The following is a 20,269-nucleotide window of genomic DNA, read 5'->3' on the forward strand; positions in this document are numbered from 1 at the left end:
TCCCGGGGTGGGGGGTGTGGGGGGGAACGGGATGGATTCGGTCCCTAATGCTTCCCTGACGTGAGTCCGCTCCTCGAAGGAAGTCGGGAGGGGCGGGAAAGGACACAACGGGGGCGAGAGGACGAGGGAGCTGAAGCGCGACCCCCCGACCAAAGCAAGCTGTCCACGTCGCACTTGCCAAGTTTACAACGGGAAATAAAATAAAATAAGATTAAAAAAACAAAACAAAAACCCACCAATAAAATAAGGAGTCTCCCCCCCACCCCCCCACCCCCCCCCCCCAAGACAAGAGGTCTGTTCGATGTAGACGGAGCGGCCCCCCGCCCCCCGCCGCGACCTCGCCACGTCAATCCACGGGGTCTCTAGGCGTCCGCGGCCCCCTGAGGGCCGGCCAGGAGGGCCGGGGGGCCGGCGGGGTTCCAGGGGACCTCGCGCTCGCCGTTCCAGCGCCGCTTCAGCCGCAGCTTGGGCGGCATGGAGGCGTCCTCCTTCTTCTCGGGGGCTTCCGGCTCGCCCGCCTCGGGGGGCTCCGGGGCCTCGGGCGCGGGGGGCCGGGCCGCCGCCGCCGCCGCCGCCGCCGCCGCCGGGCGGGCGAAGCGGGCGGCCCCGTCCTCCCGGGCCGGGGCGGCGGGCTCCCCGTCGGCCTCGGGCTCGGCCTTGATCCGGGGGGGCGCGGGCGGCTCCTCGGCCCCCTCGGCCCTGTCGCGGTGCCTGCGCCCGGCGGGCGGGGGCTGCAGCTTGATGGGGAAGGGGGCCGGCTCGTCGGGGGCCCCGCGGCAGGGCGGGGCCGGGGGCGGCGGGGGCACCGCGGGCGGGCCCGGCAGGCCCAGGCCCGGGTAGCGGGGGAAGGTCCGCGGGCTCAGGTGGTAGTTGAATACCGAGCAGGCCTGGGCGTGCAAGTAATGTTTCATCTCCTCGGGGTTGAAGGAGAAGCAGTTGCCGCCGCCACCCCCCGCGAAGGGGCTGAGGCCGGGCGAGGGGCTGTAGGAGAAGAGGGTGGGCGTCAGCGACAGGGCGGGCGAGATGGGCACGTTGAGCACGCCGGCCGCCCCCCGGCCGGGCAGCGGGGACACGGCGAAGGGGCTGGCGGCGTCCGCGTAGAGCCCCGGCCGGGCGAACAGCGGGACCACGAGGTCCGGCTTGCGCTTCGGGGGCGCGGCGGGCGCGGGGCCCCCGGCCCCCCGCCCCGTCAGGAAGTCCACGGCGCCGCGGCGTTGGCGGGGCCAGTCGGCCGGCCCGTCCTCCAGCTCGGGGAGCTCCGCCTTGCGGTCGCCGCCGTCGGCCGGGGGGTCCGGGGCGGCCGGGTAGCGGCCGGGCCGCCCGTCGCCCGGCGGGGAGTGGCTGTCCAGGGGGGGGAAGTGGAAGCGGGACGAGGCGGTGGGCACCGGGGGCGCGCTCTGGGGCACCACACCTGCGGGGGGGGGAGACACCGCCACGTCAGGGCCCGGCCCCGGCCGCGCCCACCCGCCCGCCACCCCTGGGTGCCCACCGATTACGGGGGCAAAGCTCAGTCTCCTGGGCGGGCGCCGGGCACCCCCGGGGAGGGCAGAGGCCCCAGGGGAAGGGGCCTGCGGGCAGGGCACCGTGGCGACCGCTCTCACGGAAACCACCGAGGGATGCAGAGAAGCAGCGTGCCTCAACGGAAACAGCGTGGGCTTTGGAGTCAGAGGTCAAGGGTTCATTCATTCAATCGTATTTATTGAGCGCTTACTGTGTGCAGAGCACTGGACTAAGCGCTTGGGAAGGACAAGTTGGCGGCACAGAGAGACGGTCCCTACCCAAATCCCGGCTCCACCAGCCATCAGCTGGGTGACTTTGGCTAAGTCACATCCCTTCTCTGGGCCTCAGTTCCCTCCTCTGTCAAATGGGGACGAAGACTGGGAGCCCCCCGTGGGACCCCCTTATCGCCTTGTAACCTCCCCGGCGCTTAGAACGGTGCTTTGCACATAGTAAGTGCTTAACAATGCCATCATTATTATTATTATTCTCTGTGCCTCAGTTCCCTCCTGTCTAATGGGGATGAAGACTGGGAGCCCCCTGTGGGACCACTTGATCACCTTGTAACCGCCCTGGTGCTTAGAACGGTGCTTTGCACATAGTAAGCACTTAATAAATGTCATTATTATTATTATTATTATTATTCTTGGTGCCTCAGTTCCCTCCTCTGTCAAATGGGGATGAAGACTGGGACCCCCCCGTAGGACAACCTGATCACCTTGTAACCTCCCTGGCGCTTACAATGGTGCTTTGCACACAGTAAGTGGTTAATGAATGTCATTATTATTATTATTATTATTGTTCTCTGTGCCTCAGTTCCCTCATCTGTCAAATGGGGATGAAGACTGGGAGCCCCCTGTGGGACCATCTGATCACCTGGTAACCTCCCCGGTGCTTAGAATGGTGCTTTGCACATAGTAAGCGCTTAATAAATGTCATCATTATTATAATTATGCTCTGTGCCTCAGTTCCCTCATCTGGAAAATGGGGATGAAGACTGGGAGCCCCCTGTGGGACCATCTGATCACCTGGTAACCTCCCCGGTGCTTAGAATGGTGCTTTGCACATAGTAAGCGCTTAATAAATGTCATCATTATTATAATTATGCTCTGTGCCTCAGTTCCCTCATCTGGAAAATGGGGATGAAGACTGGGAGCCCCCCGTGGGACCACCTGATCACCTCGTAACCTCCCCAGTGCTTAGAACGGTGCTTTGCACATAGTAAGCGCTTAACAAATGCCGTCATTATTATTATTATTATGTGGGAGGGGCGGGCAATGGGACGACAGGGCCCGGAGCCCTAGGGGCGCTTAGTCCAGTGTCCGGCCCACCGTCGCTGTCCAATCGAGAGCGCTGACCGGGTGATGGGGGCGGCCGGCGGCTTTGGCTAACTGATCACCTTGTATCCCCCTCCAGCGTGCTCTGCACATAGTAAGCGCTTAATAAATGCCATCATTATTATTATTAGTGTGGGCCGGGCGCAGGGTGGGCGGGGAACGCGTCTACTGACTCCGCTGTATCGGACACCCCCAACCGCTTAGTACACTGCTCTGCACACAGCGAGCGCTCAAGAAACACCCTCAATGGAGACAAGCAGCGTGGCTCAGTGGAAAAGAGCCCAGGCTTTGGAGTCAGAGGTCATGGGTTCAAATCCCCGCTCCTCCAATTGTCAGCTGGGTGACTTTGGGCAAGTCACCACTTCTCTGGGCCTCAGTTCCCTCATCTGTAAAATGGGGATTAAGACCGTGAGCCCCTCACAGGACAACCTGATCACCTTGTAGCCTCCCCAGTGCTTAGAACAGTGCTTTGCACATAGTAAGCGCTTAATAAATGCCACCATTATTATTATTATGTGAGCCTGGGACGGGCCCAGGCCCGGACTCCTGACCTCTCCGCCCTCCAGCTTAGTTGATAAACTGTCTCCTCCTTCTAGACTGTGAGCCCGCTGTTGGGTAGGGACTGTCTCTATGTGTTGCCGACTTGGACTTCCCAAGCGCTTAGTAAAGTGCTCTGCACACAGTAAGCGCTCAATAAATATGATTGATTGATTGATTGGGAGAGGAATCCAGACCCTTCCCCACGCCTGGGGGTACGGGGGCAGAGAGGCTCCCACAATATCCCAGGTGTCTCAAGAAAAGCCTGGAGGCGGGAAAAAAAACCCACCCAAACGAAGCCAGGCTGAGAGTTGGAGGCAGGGGATGGTTGTTGCCTGATTTACTTAATAATAATAATAATAATAATGGAATTTGTTAGGCGCTTACTATGTGCAAAGCACTGTTCTTAGCACTGGAGGGGGACACAAGGGGATCTTAGCCTGTGAGCCCGTTGTTGGGTAGGGACCGTCTCTATACGTTGCCGATTTGTACTTCCCAAGCGCTTCGTCCAGTGCTCTGCACACAGTAAGCGCTCAATAAATACGATTGATTGATTGATTGATTGGGAGAGGAATCCAGACCCTTCCCCACGCCTGGGGGTACGTGGGCAGAGTGGCTCCCACAATATCCCAGGTGTCTCAAGAAAAGCCAGGCCGGGGCCTGGAGGCGGGAAAAAAACCCCACCCAAACGAAGCCAGGCTGAGAGTTGGAGGCAGGGGATGGTTGTTGCCTGATTTACTTAATAACAATAACAATAATAATGATAATAACAATAATAATAATAATAATGGAATTTGTTAAGCATTTACTAGGTGCAAAGCACTGTTCTTAGCGCTGGAGGGGGACACAAGGTGATCTAAGCCTGTGAGCCCGTTGTTGGGTAGGGACCGTCTCTATATGCTGCCGATTTGTACTTCCCAAGCGCTTAGTCCAGTGCTCTGCCCACAGTAAGCGCTCAATAAATACCATCGAATGAACGAGTGAACGAAGGGATACAAGGTGATCTTAGCCTGTGAGCCCGTTGTTGGGTAGGGATCGTCTCTATATGTTGCCGACTTGTACTTCCCAAGCGCTTCGTCCAGTGCTCTGCACACAGTAAGCGCTCAATAAATAAGAGAAGCAGCGTGGCTCAGTGGAAAGAGCCCGGGCTTTGGAGTCAGAGGTCATGGGCTCAAATCCTGGCTCCACCAACAGTCAGCTGTGTGACTCTCGGCAAGTCACTTTTAACTTCTCTGTGCCTCAGTTACCTCATCTGTAAAATGGGGATGAAGACTGTGAGCCCCCCCCCCCCCCCGTGGGACAACCTGATCACCTTGTACCCTCCCCAGTGCTTAGAACAGTGCTTTGCACATAGTAAGCGCTTAATAAATGCCATTATTACTATTTATTACTATAATAAATACGATCGAATGAATGAATGAATGAATGAGGGGATACAAGGTGATCAGGTTACCCCACGTGGGGCTCCCAGTCTTCATCCCCATTTTACAGATGAGGTAACTGAGGCACAGAGAATAATAATAATGGCATTTGCTAAGCGCTTACTATGTGCAAAGCACTGTTCTAACTGCTGGAGGGGGATACAAGGTGATCAGGTTGTCCCACAGGGGGGCTCCCAGTCTTCATCCCCATTTTACAGATGAGGTCACTGAGGCACAGAGACTAATAATAATGGCAATTATTAAGTGCTTACTATGTGCAGAGCACTGTTCTAAGCGCTGGAGAGGGATACAAGGTGATCACGTTATCCCACGTGGGGCTCCCAGTCTTCACCCCCATTTTACAGATGAGGTCACTGAGGCACAGAGAAGAATAATAATGGCACCTGCTAAGTGCTTACTATGTGCAGAGCACTGTTCTAAGCGCTGGAGGGGGATACAAGGTGATCAGGTTGTCCCACGGGGGGCTCAGTCTTCATTCCCATTTTACAGATGAGGTCACTGAGGCCCAGAGAAGTGAAGTGACTTGCCCAAGGTCACACAGCTGACAAGTGGTGGAGCCGGGATTTGAACCCATGACCTCTGACTCCCAAGCCTGGGCTCTTTCCACATCCTTCGCCTCCCCACAGCACCTGTATATATGTTTGTACTGATTTATGACTATTTTACTTGTACATATTTACTATTCTATTTATTTTGTTGATAATGTGCTTTATTTCTATTTGTTCTGATGACTTGACTCCTGTCCACATTTTGTTTTGTCATCTGTCTCCCCCTTCTAGACTGTGAGCCCGCTGTTGGGTAGGGACCGTCTCTGTTGCCGACTTGTACTTCCCAAGCGCTTAGTCCAGTGCTCTGAACACAGTAAGCGCTCAATAAATACGATTGAATGAATTGAGCCACGCTGCTCCTTATTAGAAATAATACTTCTATTAGTGTCTGTCTCCAGCTTCTACACCGTAAGCTCACTGTGGGCAGGGAATGGGCTTATTCTTCTAAACTGTGAGCCTGCTGTTGGGTAGGGACCGTCTCTACGTGTTGTCACTTGGACTTCCCAAGTGCTTAGTCCACTGCTCTGCACACAGTAAGCGCCCAATAAATACGACTGAATGAATTAATTGTTCTATCGCCCTCTCCCCGGGGCTTCGTACAATCCTCCGCACACAGTAAGCCCTCGGTAAATAAGATTGACTGACTTCATATTAACGTGTTTTCCCCCTGTAGACTGTAAGTTCGTTGTGTGGCCTATTTCTTGTTCTACAGTCCTCTCCCCGGCGCTTAGTACAGCGCTCTGCACACAGTAAGCGCTCAGTAAATACCACTGCCTGACGGACTGGCCTGATGCTGTAGTGGGGAGAGCCGAGAAGGTGATGGGTTTTAATGCAGTAAGCGCTCAATAAATACGATTGAATGAATGAATGAATAATCCCTGTCCCGTCTCTCGTCTGCTGAGTGGCCTCAGGCAAGTCATTTCACTTCTCTGGGCCTCAGTGACCTCATCTGTAAAATGGGGATTAAGCCTGTGAGCCCCGCGTGAGACAACCTTGCAGCGCTTAGAACAGTGCTCTGCACATAGTAAGCGTTTAACAAATATCATCATCACTTCACTTCTCTGGGCCTCAGTGATCTCATCTGTAAAATGGGGATTAAGTCTGTGAGCCCCGCATGGGACAACCCGAGAACCTTGTATCTCCCCCAGCGCTTAGAACAGTGCTCTGCGCACAGTAAGCGCTTAACAAATATCATCATCACTTCACTTCTCTGGGCCTCAGTGACCTCATCTGTAAAATGGGGATTAAGCCTGTGAGCCCCGCGTGAGACAAGCTTGTATCTCCCCCAACGCTTAGAACAGTGCTCTGCACATAGTAAGCGCTTAACAAATATCATCATCACTTCACTTCTCTGGGCCTCAGCGACGTCATCTGTAAAATAGGGACGAAGGCTGTGAGCCCCACGTGGGACAACCTGAGAGCCTCATATCTCTCTCAGCGCTTAGAACAGTGCTCTGCGCATAGTAAGCGCTTAACAAATATCATCATCACTTCACTTCTCTGGGCCTCAGTGACCTCATCTGTAAAATGGGGATTAAGTCTGTGAGCCCCGCGTGTGACAACCTTGTATCTCCCCCAGCGCTTAGAACAGTGCTCTGCACATAGTAAGCGCTTAACAAATATCATCATCACTTCACTTCTCTGGGCCTCAGTGACCTCATCTGTAAAATAGGGATGAAGGCTGTGAGCCCCACGTGGGACAACCTGAGAACCTCGTATCTCTCCCAGCGCTTAAAACAGTGCTCTGCACATAGTAAGTGCTTAACAAATATCATCATCACTTCACTTCTCTGGGCCTCAGTGATCTCATCTGTAAAATGGGGATTAAGTCTGTGAGCCCCGCGTGTGACAACCTTGTATCTCCCCCAGCGCTTAGAACAGTGCTCTGCACATAGTAAGCGCTTAACAAATACCATCATCACTTCACTTCTCTGGGCCTCAGTGACCTCATCTGTAAAATGAGGCCTACTTGTACATATTTACTATTCTATTTATTTTGTTAATGATGTGCATTTAGCTTTAACTCTGTCTGTTCTGACGACTTGACACCCGTCCACATGTTCTGTTTTGTCGTCTGTCTCCCACTTCTGTGAGCCCGCTGTCGGGTAGGGACCGTCTCTATAGGTTGCCGACTATTTCCCAGGCGCTTAGTCCAGTGCTCTGCACACAGTAAGCGCTCGATAAATACGATTGAATGAATGAATGAATGAATGATAAATACGACTGAATGAATGTACGAGGCTGTGAGCCCCCTTGGGGACACGGACTGGGTCCGACCCAATCTTGTCTCCACCTGGGGCCGGTTGAACCCCAGTCTGACCTCCGGCCCCCCATGGCAGGAACAAAAACCCCCCCAAATGAGGTGGGTGCGGGACAGGGGAGGGGCGACGGGGAGGAAGAGGGCGAGAGGAAACCAGATTCCAAGGCCCCAAACAGGTTCGGTTCCCAGCGCCTCTCCGGCAGGCCCGGGGAAAGAAAACAGGTTGTAATTAGAGAGAGGCATTCCAGGAGGTGACCTCTCTGTCTCTTTCTCTTTCTCTCCCACCACCATGGCTCTCCCTTTTTCTTTTTTTTTCCAAATGCGTGCCCCAGGGCCAAGGAGGGTGGGGCGGCACTGTGATGGACCAGGAATGATAGCAGCGCCCGAGAAGAAACTGCCCTGACTTGTTTAGCGGAGCAATTACCCGGCCAAGGCGGTGGCGGGGGCGGCCTCGACGGCCCCACCCCCCCGCCGCCCGTGGAGGAGGGGCTCTGAGGGTGTAGATGGGGACCCTTCTATTTTATTTTGTTAGCATGTTTGGTTTTGTTCTCTGTCTCCCCCTTTTAGACTGTGAGCCCACTGTTGGGTAGGGACCGTCTCTATATGTTGCCAACTTGTACTTCCCAAGCACTTAGTCCAGTGCTCTGCACACAGTAAGCGCTCAATAAATACGATTGATGATGATGATGACGACCCTTCCCCATCCCGGCCGCCCTGTCTGCCCTCCCTCGGCCCCCGCGACCAGCGTGAGGGACGGCAGAGAACTGGGGCGGCGAGGGGACAGTCCCTGAGCCTTCCCACCCACGCAGTCCCCTCCCGCCCCCCGCGCCCGCTGACCATTGGGCCGGATGTTGATGAACGGGTAGTTGGGCATCACCAGCTTGTTGAAGTTGAATTTGTAGGTGAACCTCTTGCCCTTAGTCTTATGCAGGATGCGCTTGTTGTAGTAGTATCTGCGGAGGAGGAGGGCGGTCAGTGCCACGGCCCCGGGACCCCCGCAGGGGCTGGGGACCGACCGAGGCGGGGACGGAGGGGCACCCCGATCCCGCGGGCGGCCGAACCCAGCCCCCGGAAGGAAATCCCACTTCCGGCCCTCCCGGAGCCGGGTGGGCCATGTCTTTACCGTCCCACCCACAGGGCGCCGGATGACGGGTCGCCGGGCGGGGATCAAAGGTCGCCGGGCTAAGATCCAGCGGGCACGAGGAAGTCGGCCCAGGGCGGGCGACCTCTGGCCTCCCGCGGGTCACCCCGGCGACGCCGGGTCCGCGGGAGGGCGTGCCCGCGGACCGGGGCAGGGTGCCCCCCACCTCGCCCCTCCCGCCGCCGCCGCCCACCTGAGGGCCCGGCTGAGTTTATCGTAGTTCATCTGCGGCTTGCACTTGCGGCGGCCCCAGAGGCGGGCCACCTCGTCCGGGTCCTTGATGACGAACTCGCCGTACTCGCCCTGCTGCCAGGCGATGACGTGGCGGAATTCCTCCTTCTGCAGCAGCTCCAGGATGAAGTGCCACAGCTGGATCTGGCGCGAGCCCGGGCTCGACTCCGTCTTGTAGGCCCAGTCGGGGAACTGGTATCCTGGAGGGGCGAGAGCGGGGGGCCCGGGGGCGGTGAGGCCGGGCGGGAGGGGACGCGGAGCCCCCCGGCTACCCGCGCCCGTCCGCGGGACCCCTGGGGTGGGGCTGGGCCGGCGACGGGGTCTCGACGGGCAGCGGGTTCTGGTCCGGACGGGACCGGTAATAACAACAACAGTAAAAACGATACCACCACCACCACCTGGAATCCGTCTAGCCCTTTCACATCAATTATCTCATTCGATTTCCCCAACATCCCCGGGAGGCAGGGAGCGGCGGGTAGGATCCTCGCCATTTTACGAGCGAGGAAACCGGGGCCCAGAGAGGTTAAGCAACTCGCCCGAGGAAACCGGGGCCCAGAGAGGTTAAGCAACTTGCCCGAGGTCACCCGGCTGGGAGTGGGGCGGGGAAGGGCTGGAAGCGGGGTGTCTCTCGGCTCCCTTCCCGCTAAACCACCCCCCGCCCCCGCCCCGGGGAAGGGGCAGGGAAAGTTGAGGTTCCGAAGGGATAAATTGTGGGGGGCGGGATCGTCGCTACTTATTGAGCGCGTGCGGTGGGGGGGGGGGGGGGCTGTGCCAAGCGGTCGCGAGAGGACAATATAAGGGAGTTGGTAGGATCCGTTCCCTGCCCACGGCCGGCTTACAGTCCCCCGCCAGGAGCAGGGAAAACCAAAACTGGGCAAAGAAACTGGATACTCTCCCCTCCTCCGCCCGGGGCCGTCTACACGCGTCCACACGAAGTCTGTGTGTGTGGAGGGCAGCTCCGGGGAAGACATGCAGGGAAGCCAGCCCGGAGGGGGAGACTCTCCAGAGGCCGTGGGTCCGGAGGGGCTGCAGGGAGTTACCCCAGGGGATCCCCCCACCCCCGGTACTTACCTCCCCCTCCTTCAGGCTTATCTGCGATGCTGCAGCCGGCCTTCATTTTCTCCCTCCTGCTGACTGGAAGGCGGACGCGGACACACAAAAACACAAGCCACAATTACTCGAAAGGTGCCGTCACCCCGCCCCGGGTGGCTCTGCCTGCCAACGTCCCAGAGCCTTCCTCTCCCCCCTCCCCGCCACGCCAGGCCTCCCAGGGCCAAACCCGTCACCTACGGCCCCGACTTTCAAAATGATGGTCCTCGGGTCATCCGAAAGAGTCGTAATTATCTCTCACCTGACTTCCAACCGCAAAGGGGTAAACACTCCGCCTTTTATTATCTGCCCTCCTCCTCCCTCTATGCCCCCAGCAATGGGGGCGGGGGTCTTCACCGGTGAACGGGACGGACAGGTGAGCTTGTCGTCTATCACCAGACGGACTGGGACGCCAAGATCGACAAGCTCCGCGCTCGCCCACGTGTGCGGGTGAAACAGAAAAAAAAATACCCACCCAACCCAAAAAACCACTCTCGCTTTCCGACCACCTCCCCCCGGCCCCCGATCTGATTCCCTCCCTCCGGGGGAACATCCGATTTCGATTTCTCCAGCTCGGGATCGAAGGGGGGTGGAAGAGAAAGGGGAACCGGTTCCCGGCTGAGGGGGGGGCCGCCTCTGCGCCCCAGGGCCTTCCCCCCGAAAATTCCCCGGGATCTAGGGAAGTAAACACCCTCATCACACGGTGACTCCTGGAAGGAAGGAACTAAAATGAAGTCAAGGGCTTTCTACAGAAGAAAACAAAACAATAAAAAAAAGCAGCCCTTCAAAAGATTCCTCCCCGGTGGGAAGGGAAAACGGGGGCATTTCCCACTGTCGGCTCGGGACCGTCTCTAGATGTTGCCAACTTGTACTTCCCAAGCGCTTAGTCCAGTGATCAGCACACAGTAAGCGCTCAATAAATACGATCGAATGAATGAATGAATTTCCGACAGGTTATTACGGAGCGGCTGGATATGGCGGGGGGGGGATATCTCAATCCACTTGTTCAAGATTTGCACTTCCTCAACGAAATTTCCTGTTGCTCTCTGCTTTTGTGTGAGCTATCCCGCTTTGGGAGGGGGCGGGAAGGAGGGGAGCGTCATTCCGTCGTACTTAGTGAGCGCCTACTGTGCGCAGAGCACTGTACTAAGCGCTTGAAAAGTACAGGGGGCCGGGGGAGGAGGAGATGGAGAGAACAGGACCCTCTCCTTGTGGGGCGGGAGGGTTCCTCCAGGCTCTCCCCATCCTAGGCCTCGGTGGGCATTCGTTCAATCGTACTTATTGGGCGCTTACTGTGTGCAGAGCACTGTACTAAGCGCTTATGTCACCTATAGGGACAGAGGTGGGGGAGGAAGGGGGATGCCCAGGCGGTCAGGGGGTGATGGCCTGTTCCCTTCACCTTTCATCCTTCCCGGCGCTTAGAACAGTGCTTTGCACATAGTAAGCGCTTAACAAATCAATCAATCAATCGTATTTATTGATGTACAAATGATGTACAAATGCCATCATTACTATTATTATTATTGTTTCGCTGCCTGTCTAAATCCTTAAATCCCGGTGTGGGCAGGGATTGTCTCTCTTTATTGCTGAACTGTCCTTTCCAAGCGCTTAGTCCAGTGCTCTGAGCACGGGAAGCGCTCAGTAGATACTCAACTGAACGACTGAATGATCCCCCGAAACGTCACCTGGGCCGGGGAAGGATCTCAAAGCGTTCTCCCCCGGAGACTAGAAGCTCCCACCCTGCAGAGAGACCCCCCCCCCAACACCACCCAGCAGAGATAAGGAGGGAATAAAGGAAGACTTCCAGGAGGAGGAGGAAGAGAAGGCAAGAATTAGGAGGCAGCGCGGCGCGATGGAAAAGCCGCGGGCCAGAAACCCAGAGGTCCCGGGTTCGAGTCCCTGTGCGGCCTTGGGCGTGTCACTTTACCGCCCCGTGCCTCAGTTTCCCCAGCTGCAAACTGGGGCGGGGGGAGGGGGTAATAATACCTGCACCCTACCTCGCAGGGGTGTTGTGAGGACTAAATAACGAAATAATGAAGGCGCTTTGGGAGACTGTGAGCCTGTTGTTGGGTAGGCACTGTCTCTAGCTGTTGCCAAATTGTACCGTTCAAGCGCTTAGTACAGTGCTGTGCACACAGTAAGCGCTCAATAAACACGACTGAAAGAATAATAAATGTGCCACCTAGAAGTACAGGCTTTTAAGCGCTTAGTCCAGTGCTCTGCACACAGTAAGAGCTCAATAAATACCACTAAATGAACTAGGGGCGGGGGTGGGGTGGTCTGCACCTAGTAAGTGCTCAATAAATACCACTGAATGAATTAGGGGCGGCGGCGGGGGCGGGGGGTCTGCACACAGTAAGCGCTCAATAAATACGATTAAATGAATGAGTAATAAAAGGGCCACTTGGACATCCAGGCTTTCAAGCGTTTAGTCCAGTGCCCTGTGCACATTAAGTGCTCAATAAATATCACTGAATGAATTGGGGGCGGGGCGGATCTGCACACGGTTAGCGCTCAATACCACTTAATGAATGAATAATATAAGGGCCACTTAAAGTCCAGTCTTTCAAGCGTTTAGTCCAGGGCTCTGCACACAGTGAGCGCTCAATAAATAGGCCTGAATGAATGAAGGGCGGGGGTGGGGGAATCTGCATACAGTAAGCACTCAATAAATACCACTGAAAGAACACGATAAGCGCTCAATAAATGCCACTGAATGAACACAAGTGCCACCTAGAAGTCCATTCATTCATTCATTCATTCAACCGTCTTTAGTGAGCACTGCGTGCAAAGCACTGGACTAAGCGCTGGGGAGAGGACAACTCAGCAACATATTCATTCATTCAATCGTCTTTACTGAGCACTGACTGTGTGCACAGCACTGGACTAAACGCTGGGGAGAGGGCAAATCAGCAACATATTCATTCATTCATATTGAGCATTGATTGTGTGCAGAGCACTGGACTAAGCGCTGGGGAGAGGACAAATCAGCAACATAGTCATTCAATCGTCTTTATTGAGCGCTTACTGTGTGCAGAGCACTGGACTAAGCGTTGGAGAGAGAACAAATCAGCAACACATTCATTCATTCATTCCTTCAACCATCTTTATTGAGCACTGACTGTGTGTAGAGTACTGGACTAAGCGCTGGGGAGAGGACAAATCAGTAACATGTTCATTCATTTAATCGTCTTTATTGAGCACTGACTGTGCGCAGAGCACTGGACTAAGCGTTGGGGAGAGGACAAATCAGCAACATATTCATTCATTCATTCAATCGCCTTCATTGAGCGCTGACTGTGTGCAGAGCACTGGACTAAGCGCTGGGGAGAGGACAAATCAGCAACATGTTCATTCATTCAATCGTCTTTATTGAGCGCTATGTGCAGATCACTGGACTAAGCGCTGGGGAAAGGACAAATCAGCAACATAGTCATTCATATTTATTGAGTGCGGATTGTGTGCAGAGCACTGGACTAAGCGCTGGTGAGAGGCCAAATCAGTAACATATTCATTCATTCAATCGTCTTTATTGGGCACTTACTATTTGCAGAGCACTGGACTAAGCGCTGGGGAGAGGACAAATCAGCAACATATTCATTCATTCATTCATTCAATCGTATTTATTGAGAGCTTACTGTGTGCAGAGCACTGTACTAAGCGCTTGGGAAGTCCAAGTTGGCAACATATAGAGACGGTCCCTACCCAACAGTCATATTTATTGAGCGCTGCGTGCAGAGCACTGGACTAAGCGCTGGGGAGAGGACAAATCAGCAACACATTCACTCATTCATATTTGTTGAGCACTGATTGTGTGCAGAGCACTGGACTAAGCGCTGGGGAGAGGACAAATCAGCAACATATTCATTCATTCATTCACTCGTATTTATTGAGCGCTGATTGTGTCCAGAGCACTGGACTAAGCGCTGGGGAGAGGCCAAATCAGCAACATATTCATTCACTCAATCGTCTTTATTGAGCGCTATGTGCCGAGCACTGGACTAAGCGTTGGGGAGAGGCCAAATCAGCAACCTATTCATTCATTCATTCAATCGTCTTTATTGAGCACTTACTATGTGCAGAGCACTGGACTAAGTGCTGGGGAGAGACCAAATCAGCAACATATTCATTCATTCAATCATCTTTATTGAGCGCTATGTGCAGAGCACGGGACTAAGCGCTGGGGAGAGGCCAAATCAGCAACATATCCACTCAATCGTATTTATGGAGCGCTATGTGCAGAGCACTGGACTAAGCGCTGGGGAGAGGCCAGATCAGCAACATATTCATTCATTCAATTGTCTTTATTGAGCGCTATGTGCAGAGCACTGGACTAAGCGCTGGGGAGAGGCCAAATCAGTAACATATTCATTCATTCGTCTTTATTGAGCGCTGTGTCCAGAGCAGTGGACTAAGTGCTGGGGAGAGGCCAAATCAGCAACATATTCATTCATTCAATTGTCTTTATTGAGCACTATGTGCAGAGCACTGGACTAAGTGCTGGGGAGAGGCCAAATCAGCAACATACTCATTCATTCATTCATCTTTATTGAGCGCTGCGTCCAGAGCAGTGGACTAAGCGCTGGGCAGAGGCCAAATCAGCAACATATTCATTCACTCAATCGTCTTTATCGAGCGCTGACTATGTGCAGAGCACATCTTCTAGACTGTGAGCCCACTGTTGGGTAGGGACCGTCTCTATATGTTGCCAACTTGTACTTCCCAAGCACTTAGTTCAGTGCTCTGCACACCGTAAGTGCTCAATAAATACGATTGAATGAATGAATGAATTCACTCAATCGTCTTTATTGAGCGCTGACTATGTGCAGAGCACTGGACTAAGCGCTGGGGAGAGGCCAAATCCGCAACACAGTCATTCAATCATGGGCGCTGACTGTGTGCAGGGCACTGGACTAAGCGCTGGGGAAAGGACAAATCAGCAACATAGTCATTCATTCATATTTATTGGGCGCTGACTGTGTGCGGAACACTGGACTAAGCGCTGGGGAGAGGACAAATCAGCAACATAGTCATTCATTCATGGGCGCTGACTGTGTGCAGGGCACTGGACTAAGCGCTGGGGAGAGGCCAAATCAGGAACACAGTCATTCATCCATATTTATTGGGCGCTGACTGTGTACAGGGCACTGGACTAAGCGCTGGGGAGAGGCCAAATCAGCAACATAGTCATTCATTCATGGGCGCTGACTGTGCGCAGGGCACTGGGCTAAGCGCTGGGGAGGGGACAAATCAGCAACATAGTCATTCATTCATATTTATTGGGCGCTGCCTTTGTGCGGAGCACTGGACTAAGCGCTGGGGAGAGGCCAAATCAGCAACATAGTCATTCACTCATATTTATTGGGCACTGACTGTGTGCAGGGCACTGGACTAAGTGCTGGGGAGAGGCCAAATCAGCAACATAGTCATTCATTCATGGGCGCTGATTGTGTGCAGGGCATTGGACTAAGCGCTGGGGAGGAGACAAATCAGCCAAATAGTCATTCATTCATATTTATTAGGTGCTGACTGTGTGCAGAGCGCTGGACTAAGCTCTGAGGAGAGGCCAAATCAGCAACATAGTCATTCAGTCATATTTATTTGGCGCTGACTGTGTGCAGAGCACTGGACTAAGCGCTGGGGAGGGGCCAAATCAGCCAAATAGTCATTCAGTCATATTTATTGGGCGCTGACTGTGTGCGGAGCACTGGACTAAGCGCTGGGGAGAGGCCTCAATCATTCATATTTATTGGGCGCTGTGTGCAGAGCACTGGACTAAGCGCTGGGGAGAGGCCAAATAAGCAACATAGTCATTCATTCATGGGCGCTGACTGTGTGCAGGGCACTGGACTAAGCGCTGGGGAGGGGCCAAATCAGCAACATAGTTATTCATTCATATTTATTGGGTGCTGACTGTGTGCAGAGCACTGGACTAAGCGCCGGGGAGAGGATAAAACCGCAACATAGTCATTCATTCATGTTTATTGGGCCCTGACTGTGTGTACAGCACTGGACTAAGCGCTGGGGAGAGGCCAAATCAGCAACATAGTCATTCATTCATGGGCGCTGACTGTGTGAGGGCACTGGACTAAGCGCTGGGGAGGGGCCAAATCAGCCAAATAGTCATTCAGTCATATTTATTGGGCGCTGCCTGTGTGCGGAGCACTGGACTAAGCGCTGGGGAGAGGCCAAATCAGCAACATAGTCATTCATTCATGGGCGCTGACTGTGTGCAGGGCACTGGACTAAGCGCTGGGGAGGGGCCAAATCAGCCAAATAGTCATTCATTCGTATTTATTGGGCCCTGACTGTGTGCGGAGCGCTGGACTAAGCGCTGGGGAGAGGCCAAATCAGCAACATAGTCATTCATTCATGGGCGCTGACTGTGTGCAGGGCACTGGACTAAGCGCTGGGGAGGGGACAAATCAGCCAAATAGTCATTCATTCATGGGTGCTGACTGTGTGCAGGGCACTGGACTAAGCGCTGGGGAGGGGCCAAATCAGCCAAATAGTCATTCAGTCATATTTATTGGGCCCTGACTATGTGCAAAGCACTGGACTAAGCGCTGAGGAGAGGATAAAACGGCAACACAGACATTCTTTCACGTTCATTGGGCCCTGACTGTGTGCAGAGCACTGAACTAGGCGCTGGGGAGAGGCCAAATCAGCAACATAGTCATTCATTCATGGGCGCTGACACTGTGTGCAGGGCACTGGACTAAGCGCTGGGGAGGGGCCAAATCAGCAACACAGCCATTCATTCGTATTTATTGGGCCCTGACTGTGTGCAGAGCACTGGACTAAGCGCTGGGGAGAGGCCAAATCAGCAACACAGTCATTCATTCGTATTTATTGGGCCCTGACTGTGTGCAGAGCACTGGACTAAGCGCTGGGGAGGGGCCAAATCAGCCAAATAGTCATTCAGTCATATTTATTGGGCGCTGACTGTGTGCGGAGCACTGGACTAAGCGCTGGGGAGAGGCCAAATGAGCAACATAGTCATTCATTCATGGGCGCTGACTGTGTGCAGGGCACTGGACTAAGCGCTGGGGAGAGGCGAAATCAGCAACACAGTCATTCATTCATATTTATTGGGCCCTGACTGTGTGCTGAGCACTGGACTAAGCGCTGGGGAGAGGCCAAATCAGCAACATAGTCATTCATTCATGGGTGCTGACTGTGTGCAGGGCACTGGACTAAGCGCTGGGGAGAGGCCAAATCAGCAACACAGTCGTTCAATCGTATTTATTGGGCCCTGACTGTGTGCGGAGCACTGGACTAAGCGCTGGGGAGAGGCCAAATCAGCAACACAGTCATTCATTCATGGGCGCTGACTGTGCGCAGGGCACTGGACTAAGCGCTGGGGAGGAGCCAAATCAGCAACACAGTCATTCATTCATATTTTATTGGGCCCTGACTGTGTGCTGAGCACTGGACTAGGCGCTGGGGAGGGGCCAAATCAGCAACAGAGTCATTCATTCATGGGCGCTGACTGTGTGCAGAGCACTGGACTAAGCGCTGGGGAGGGGCCAAATCAGCCAAATAGTCATTCAGTCATATTTATTGGGCGCTGACTGTGCGCTGAGCACTGGACTAAGCGCTGGGGAAAGGCCAAATCAGCAACACAGTCATTCATTCGTATTTATTGGGCCCTGACTGTGTGCGGAGCACTGGACTAAGCGCTGGGGAGAGGCCAAATCAGCAGCATAGTCATTCATTCATGGGTGCTGACTGTGTGCATGGCACTGGACTAAGCGCTGGGGAGGGGCCAAATCAGCAACACAGTCATTCACTCGTATTTATTGGGCCCTGACTGTGTGCAGAGCACTGGACTAAGCGCTGGGGAGAGGCCAAATCAGCAACGTAGTCATTCATTCATGGGAGCTGACTGTGTGCAGGGCACTGGACTAAGCGTTGGGGAGGGGCCAAACCAGCCAAATAGTCATTCAGTTATATTTATTGGGCGCTGACTGTGTGCTGAGCACTGGACTAAGCGCTGGGGAGAGGCCAAATCAGCAACATAGTCATTCATTCATGGGTGCTGACTGTGTGCAGGGCACTGGACTAAGCGCTGGGGAGAGGCCAAATCAGCAACACAGTCGTTCAATCGTATTTATTGGGCCCTGACTGTGTGCGGAGCACTGGACTAAGCACTGGGGAGAGGCCAAATCAGCAACACAGTCACTCATTCATGGGCGCTGACTGTGCGCAGGGCACTGGACTAAGCGCTGGGGAGGGGCCAAATCAGCAACACAGTCATTCATTCATATTTATTGGGCTCTGACTGTGTGCAGAGCACTGGACTAAGCGCTGGGGAGAGGCCAAATCAGCAACGTAGTCATTCATTCATGGGAGCTGACTGTGTGCAGGGCACTGGACTAAGCGCTGGGGAGGGGCCAAATCAGCCAAATAGTCATTCAGTCATATTTATTGGGCGCTGACTGTGCGCTGAGCACTGGACTAAGCGCTGGGGAGAGGTCAAATCAGCAATGTAGTCATTCATTCATGGGCGCTGGCTGTGTGCAGGGCACTGGACTAAGCGCTGGGGAGGGGACAAACCAGCCAAATAGTCATTCAGTCATATTTATTGGGCCCTGACTGTGTGCAGAGCACTGGACTAAGCGCTGGGGAGAGGCCAAATCAGCAACACAGTCGTTCAATCATATTTATTGGGCCCTGACTGTGTGTAGAGCACTGGACTAAGCGCTGGGGAGAGGCCAAATCAGCAACATAGTCATTCATTCATGGGTGCTGATTGTGTGCAGGGCACTGGACTAAGCGCTGGGGAGGGGACAAATCAGCAACACAGTCATTCATTCGTATTTATTGGGCCCTGACTCTGTGCAGAGCACTGGACTAAGCACTGGGGAGAGGCCAAATCAGCAACATAGTCATTCATTCATGGGCGCTGACTGTGTGCAGGGCACTGGGCTAAGCGCTGGGGAGGGGACAAATCAGCCAAATAGTCATTCATTCATATTTATTGGGCCCCGACTGTGTGCTGAGCACTGGACTAAGCGCTGGGGAGAGGCCAAATCAGCAACATAATCATTCATTCATATTTATTGGGCCCTGACTGTGTGCAGAGCACTGGACTAAGCGCTGGGGAGAGGCCAAATCAGCAACATAGTCATTCATTCATGGGCGCTGACACTGTGCGCAGGGCACTGGACTAAGCGCTGGGGAGAGGCCAAATCAGCAACACAGTCATTCATTCGTATTTATTGGGCCCCGACTGTGTGCTGAGCACTGGACTAAGCGCTGGGGAGAGGCCAAATCAGCAACATAATCATTCATTCATATTTATTGGGCCCTGACTGTGTGCAGAGCACTGGACTAAGCGCTGGGGAGAGGCCAAATCAGCAACACAGTCATTCATTCATGGGCGCTGACTGTGTGCAGGGCACTGGACTAAGCGCTGGGGAGGGGACAAATCGGCCAAATAGTCATTCAGTCATATTTATTGGGCCCTGACTGTGTGCTGAGCACTGGACTAGGCGCTGGGGCGAGGCCAAGTCGCCCCTACTCGGCTTTGGGGCGCTCAGTGCAGAGGCCAGCGCCCAGGGAGCGCTCAGTAAATAGGCCTGGGGGAGGGCTGATGACGATGGGGGTGGTGAGGGGGGGTGCTGGGCACTGTAGTAAGCGCCCCCCCAACAGGCGAGGCCTGGTCTGCCCGGAAAAAGGACCGCCTCCTCCCCTCCCCCCCTGGAGTTGGGGGAGACCCCCCTCAGGGGTCGGGGGGGGTCAGGGGTCAGGGGTCAAGGGTCAGGCGGTGTGTGTGTGGGGGGTGGGGCGTCGTGTTCCCTCACCTCTCGGCGCTCCGCGCGGCTCCCGTCGCCTCCTCAGCCGCCCCGACCGGAAGTGGCCCTCCGTCTGCGGGGGGAGGGCGGGAGGGAGGTCCGTGACGTCACTTCCGCCCGCCCCCGGGGGCCACCGGGCCCCGCCCCCCCGCCCTGTCAATCAATCAGTCAGTCAGGCAGTCAGGCAGTCGCTTGGAGTGATGGAGTTTGCTAAGCGCTCACTCTGTGCCAAGCGCTGTCCGAAGCGCTGGGGGGGATACTTATGTTGCCAGCTTGTACTTCCCAAGCGCTTAGTCCAGTGCTCTGCACACAGTAATAATAATAATAATAATAATAATATTAATAATAATGTCAGTTGCTCTGAATGATGTTGCCAACTTGTACTTC

At 54.5% G+C, this 20,269-nt stretch overlaps 1 protein-coding gene across 1 annotated transcript; it reads right to left on the bottom strand.

The window, feature by feature from the left end:
• Positions 1-298: 298 nt before the first annotated feature.
• Positions 299-19,929, bottom strand: ETV3 (ETS variant transcription factor 3). The gene is made up of 5 exons (XM_038768418.1): positions 19,892-19,929; positions 10,065-10,127; positions 8,956-9,193; positions 8,459-8,574; positions 299-1,411 (listed from the first exon to the last, which is right to left on the bottom strand). The coding sequence occupies exons 2-5, from the start codon at positions 10,108-10,110 to the stop codon at positions 363-365; spliced, it is 1,449 nt and encodes a 482-aa protein (XP_038624346.1). The 5' UTR covers positions 10,111-10,127; positions 19,892-19,929; the 3' UTR covers positions 299-362.
• Between the last annotated feature and the right edge of the window lie 340 nt (positions 19,930-20,269).

Source organism: Tachyglossus aculeatus, chromosome Y4 (genome assembly GCF_015852505.1).
Source record: "Tachyglossus aculeatus isolate mTacAcu1 chromosome Y4, mTacAcu1.pri, whole genome shotgun sequence".
Lineage (NCBI taxonomy): Eukaryota > Metazoa > Chordata > Mammalia > Monotremata > Tachyglossidae > Tachyglossus > Tachyglossus aculeatus.

Bases quoted from the DNA above. Each gene is read 5' to 3' on its own strand.
- ETV3 (XM_038768418.1), bottom strand. From the start codon at position 10,110: ATGAAGGCCGGCTGCAGCATCGCAGATAAGCCTGAAGGAGGGGGAG. The intron at 9,194-10,064 runs GTAAGTACCGGG...TCGCCCCTCCAG, and splicing joins TAAGCCTGAAGGAGGGGGAG to GATACCAGTTCCCCGACTGG. The intron at 8,575-8,955 runs GTGGGCGGCGGC...CCTCCTCCGCAG, and splicing joins AAACTCAGCCGGGCCCTCAG to ATACTACTACAACAAGCGCA.